The sequence below is a fragment of the Atta colombica genome, unplaced genomic scaffold (genome assembly GCF_001594045.1).
Source record: "Atta colombica isolate Treedump-2 unplaced genomic scaffold, Acol1.0 scaffold58, whole genome shotgun sequence".
Lineage (NCBI taxonomy): Eukaryota > Metazoa > Arthropoda > Insecta > Hymenoptera > Formicidae > Atta > Atta colombica.
The window spans coordinates 1,188,007-1,194,140 of NW_017259548.1; the positions used below are offsets into that span (position 1 = coordinate 1,188,007).

Sequence of the window (6,134 nt, forward strand, 5' to 3'; positions counted from 1 at the left end):
TTTTTGATCAAAAACTAAGTCTAAAACTTATAAATCAAAGATATCAGTGAGTTTGTAGGTTATCGCCTTGTTTTTATCAATTGCTAATTTTCATGAATTTTGTTGTTTATGAAACATTAGCAATGAATAAGGACACGGCAATAACCCGCAAACTATTTTTGAAAAAAATACCAGTGAAAATTTCAAAAGCGTCATCGAGAAATTTATAAATCATTTTGCAAATTTTCGTAATAGTTAATGAGACATTAATTTCTACAGATTGCCGAATTTTTAAACAAAATTAATTTTTTATTAATTAATTAATATAGTAATTGGCAAGCACACAACTGTAGCTAATATTGATAAATCGAATTGTTCCTAATTTTGACAATCAAATAAATTATTTGCAACTTTTATAATTCTCATATAAAATAATCTAAATTTAATTTCTTTTTAAGTTTTATTTTTTTAAGAAAAGTAAAAACTATTTTGCAGAACATGAATTATTGATATATCCTCATTTTTTCTTTATTGTATAAAACTTTATGAAAAATAAATACTACTAATATTATGTATTATATATATAAATTGCATAATTTGAAGCACTTAATTATTGTACTGACTTCAGAATAATATTTTTAATAAAATTCGAAAACTAACAATTTAAATATTAAACAAAAGTAATAATAATATGCTCAAGAGATTAAATTTAATGATATATATAATGTCAATATGCAAATTAGTGACATATAATCAAAATTTTATTAAGTAATTGCGACATATGTTTCGAGTTCTCTTCAGTACATAAATTAATAATTCTTGTTTCGAGTTCTCTTCATTACATATTAATCAGTACAAATTAATAACGCAAAAATAATTAATTATTAGAAAGATTGTATTATGACAACTGTGCAATCTTAACAGAAAATTATTAATTGTTAAATTAACAGACTTGCTATAGAATACAAATCAAATATTTTATTATTTTAACAGAATCATGTCTTAAAGTAACTTAAGTCACTTACAAGTAACGTTGGAAAAACATGAGATTATCATCTATTCCGTTATTAAATTAAAATTTTACTATATGTGAACAAAATTAATTAAATATTAATTACTAAATATTAATTACTATTAAAGTTATTAAAAAAAATTATTGAGAAGAATTAAAACTTACATAGTGAATATGAAAATGATGTTAACAGTTCAAATGCTCGACGAATAATGAAACGTTAAAATAGATAATATCACATTTGAAAAACAAAAATAAAACATAATTGTAAATAAAAATCGACGATAATAAAATTAAGATTAAATTTTCATATATTAAGAAACAGGAAGCACTTTTTAAATAAATTCTCATATAGTGGATCAAGAGATAAAGTGTCATTTTATAAATTTATATATATATATATGTTTCTTTGTGTAAATCATTTCTGACAAGTCTTTTATTTAAGATTTTTTCTTTGTTCAATATTTTAATGTTATCCCAATCAAAATCATGAGATCATCTCATCTCTGATGTTCCGTGACAACAGAAGACAGGTTCAGTCTTCTATTGTCGTTTTTATTAATATAATTTCTGTGTCCGACATCCACATTTTCAAATGTCTGGCTGATGTATAAGGCATCACAGTCTGCAGTCTATTCTGGAGGTTCCAAAATTTACTGCCAGTTACTGAAAATCTATAATGCACGTAACGTAAATTATAGATTTTCCCTACTGGCAGTAAATTTTAGAACACAACCTCTATAGACTACATTAGAGATCTGATTTCTGTAGCTGAACCTTTATACTTTTGGAATTTAAAATATATGTTTGATATTTGTCGAAACCGAGAAAGAGAGTTCTAGTGCAATCTAATGCAGGAACAGAAAACAAATCATACACACACAGTACAGAAGACTAAAGCAATATTGCTGCAATATTACAATATTATAGATTGCAACGTAATATTGAAGAAGTATTACAGAAATGTAAATTAACAATAAGCCTGCAAAAATGTCAGTCATATGCTTGTAATATTCCGTAAACATTGCAAAACTATAATGAGAAAATTGTTTTGGCGTTTATTTTAGAAGAAAATGTAAGTGAGATAATCTTAAGTTAAGAATACAATTTTTTCGGTGTAACAATAATACTCTATCAATTAAACCAAATATTGTGTCTAATTTTTGAAATAAAGAATGCCAAGAAAAATAATTTAAAAAACGATTATCTGTCGTTTGAATTCGTTATGTAAGTTTTAATAACACAAGAAAAAAATACCATGCTGGAGTGGGGGGCCCAGTTATTCATTTTTACTTCAATTTTTTACTTCAAGTTTAATTTTATTTAATTAAAGTTATTTTTTACTTCAAATAATAAAAAACAGTTTTTAAATTTAATTATTATTTAACAGTAATTAAATATTCATTTTACATCAATTATTTATTTGAAATGATGTTTGGAAGAAATATTTTTTAAACGTTTATTTAATTAAATGTTTGTTTTATATTAATTACTCTCTTAAAATAGCATATTGAAGAAATATTTTTTAAATGCTTATTTAACGTTTATTAAATGTATTCTTTTTACATTAAAAAAACTTGTTTATTTAAGATAATGGCTTGACGAAACACATTTTTGAAACATTTATTTTATGTTCACATTATATCCCAATGAAGAGGAAATGTTTTTTAAACATTTATTTTTCATTAATTTTACATTTCACAATTCATTTTCAGGATAAACATTTATTTAATGTTTATTAAATATTTTTTAAACGTTTATTTTTAATGAATTTTATGTTTTATGGTGTATCAGTAAATTTTTTATACTAAAATCGAAAAAAAGTTAAAAACTTACTTTATTTTTCAACTCATATAGCTGTTATTTGACGTAGATATTTTCTTAATATAAATGTTTAAGAAAAAGAATGTTTCATATATTAATTTTTCTAATTCTATATGTATTTCTATTCTTTAAAATGAATTCTTTTATGAACTTCTTCAGCAATGAGATTATATTATTATAAATTAACCAATTAATGATTAATAAATTAACCAATTAATGTGGGTAATTGATATTCACCTGAAATTCTTGCATTGTTAATCTTTTTTCCTTCTTTTCCCTATGGAGAAAAAAAGAAAAAATGACCAACAATACAAGAAGTTCAATTAAAAAAAACAGATCTAGTGTGAGCAGTTGATCGCGCTTTCACAAAAATGGCGTGTTCCGAAACGCATCAAGAAAAAAAACATTTGAATGGGCGATTTTAAATCGGCAAAATGGCTAGGGTTAGAATCACTCTAATAAAAGCCATAAGCGGTCCTCTACATGATTGGTGCCGCCATGTTACAGTTTGTTAATGATTAATGAATGTAAATGAATAGATGAGAGCAATTTCTATAAATGTAGATATAGACTCATAGATATCTATGATAGTATCACATTTCAAGATGATGACGCTGGAACGTTTTTTTCGCTTCGACCTGAGTTAATTATCTTAAAATAATTATCTTAAAATAACACTGCCAATCTAATTTTGTCCGTATTGACTTCCCTCTTATTTTTCCAAGGACAGGTGTCTCTTATTAAAAAAAAATAAGAATTATTAGCCGTTTCCAATAAGAAACATGACGTCCTTCTGGTTTTGTATTTCGACTCTCACTAGAGTGACTTTAGCTAGGGCTACATTCCAAAGTAACGTATGTTATATGTAGCACTATTATATGAATCAAATATTGATTTATCATTTCTAACCTTGAAAAAGACGATGTACTCTAAGAAAGTGGACGTTGCTATGTAGTTTACATCCACTTTGTCAGAGGGCAGTAGTGCGCGGTAGCATTTTGCGGTTAGTTTTGTGTCGTCATGTTCTCTCTCAGATTTCTTTCTAATTAATATGATATTACTTAGTAATGTGATATTAGCTTGTTAAGAATATATTTTTCTAAAAATGTTTATTTACGTATAAAAATATTTTAATATATTTTAATTTGTGTTTTTAGTTATATAACTCGCAACATTATACAAATAATGCTATAATTTGTGTATATGTGAAGTACTTTTATTATTAAAATCAAATAATTTTTGTATACTCCAGTTTGTGTTATTATTTACTAAACATAAAATAAAAAAATAATTTTTGATAATTTTTTCTGTTATCTCAGGAATTTTGTGATTTTTCTTTAGATTTTTACAAAATTTTCTCCGGAATTTTATTTTTTCCGGAATTTCTTGAAAATTTCTTATATTTTTTTTTTAGAGAATTTTTTTCTCGGGAAATTTTACTGCAAATTCTATGGAAATTATTTTTTTTCGATTTGGTAATCCTGGTGGTCACTCGACCCATTGTTCAGCATGTCCTCTATGGAGTGACCGTTAATCCGGATCTACAATAAAGTTCTAGCCTCAGCCATAAGAAATAGACAAATCATAGTCGATTATTCTCCTCAAATTCGACTGTAATTGGTCAATTTCTTGCGGCTTAAAGTTTAAAACATCCATTGTAGATCCGGACTTACGGCTACTATAAGGCACTATAATATGATATAATGAATATTCGCATCCGTCGCATTTTCAGTTCCTTCCTCATTCTTTTGATCTTTTCCCCAATTCTTTGCTCTCTTTACTTCGCCGTTGAGCTGAGAAGATTGAAAAGAGAAGAGAGAAAGTTAAAGAAAGAACAAAAAATAGGGGAAAGGACTAAAAATGGCGGATGCGAATACCTACATTATAGTGCTCTACTGCTAGTACTACCACCACCACACGTGTGCGATCACAGCTCCGTACTCCGTGCCAGCTGTGTTGCTGTATATCGCCCTATCTTCAAGACCCGGTCGCGAGTACGCTCGTGGTGATTTCGCACGAGAATTTTTTTTTCTGCGCCTGCATGACTTTTCATCGGTGGCACGCGAGTATCACGCCGTTCCTCATCCGAAGAACAACGCACGCACCACCACCGGCCGATCCAATCGCCAAGACAGCCTGTCGGGAGTGCCGGGGAAAAGCAAGAGAGAGGAGTCGGGGAGAAAGCTGAACGGAGCAGTCGACCGCAGCAGCGATCCAAGATGCAGGAATCGCAGTCGAAAAAGGGCAAGAAAGGTGAGCGGGATTGATCGACAATGAGCGCTATCACGTCGTTGAATTGACACGTGTCGATTTAACATATGTAATTGCATGCCGCTGCTTCGATGGCAAATGTCGTCTGCTATACGACCTAACCTAAATCGCACGTCTGCACGTTGGATTGAGCGACATCGTCTTCCTCTCGGCGCCGCATATGGCGATTATGACACTCGATACGTTTGCTTGTAGCACCTACGCGAATGTTTTCTATGTTTTTTACAGGAACCGTCGTAACGAATCTGGCAGTAGTTCTATATCCATCATTCTAATAATGTCTGACGTTAGATAACATTATATTATAAAATCACGCTGTAGGAAGGCCAAAGAACAATTGATTATAATTTTTGTAGTATTAACATGTTGTTTCAGTCAATTAAAGATCTGTTTTCTGTAGCTTAGTGTATATTTGGAAATTACAGTGAAATAGAAATACGTTTGATATTTATTTAAAACGAGAAAGAGAGTTCTAGAACAGTCTAATGCAGGAAACAGATCATAAGTATAGAGATGCATTCTAAATTACATACAAACATGATGCATCATTTGTCCTTGTTGTTCACCAAAGAATAAAGAAAAATGATATCACATGCTTGCTTAATTCGAAATGCATCCTAATAAAAGTAACATTGTTCAATATAGATAACAATTGGAAAAATTGAAGCTTGAATTGCATTATGTCTATATTAATATCGATATGGTTTATGGAAAATAATTTTTAAGATTATTAAATATGATATTGTCAATGTTGTTAATAATATTAAGTAGAGATATAAAATTTTATTGAAATTTCATTATCATGGATAAAACAAGGTGAAGAGAGAAAAAATTCAAACTAATAATTATTTCACTTGTTTTCAATTATTAAAAAAGCTGTGTTTTATTGAAATTATCTTAACCAATTGAGATTGTTTGTGTCCTGAAAGATTTTTAAATTTATTGTGTTGATAAGAGCAATTTTGTATCATTAAATGCATTCCAAATACTATTTGAAATTATATCAATAATTCATAGAGAGTTATTGTAATTATACATTATATATATA

General features: G+C 28.3%; 1 protein-coding gene across 1 annotated transcript in view; it reads left to right on the plus strand.

The window, feature by feature from the left end:
- The first annotated feature begins 4,525 nt into the window (after window positions 1-4,525).
- LOC108692095 (eukaryotic translation initiation factor 5B) overlaps window positions 4,526-6,134 on the plus strand; it is a 44,831-nt gene continuing 43,222 nt past the window's right edge. The window contains exon 1 of the mRNA XM_018200218.1: window positions 4,526-5,068. Within this exon, the coding sequence (XP_018055707.1) occupies window positions 5,035-5,068 (34 nt within the window). The 5' untranslated portion in view covers window positions 4,526-5,034. The remainder of the gene's footprint in view (window positions 5,069-6,134) is intronic.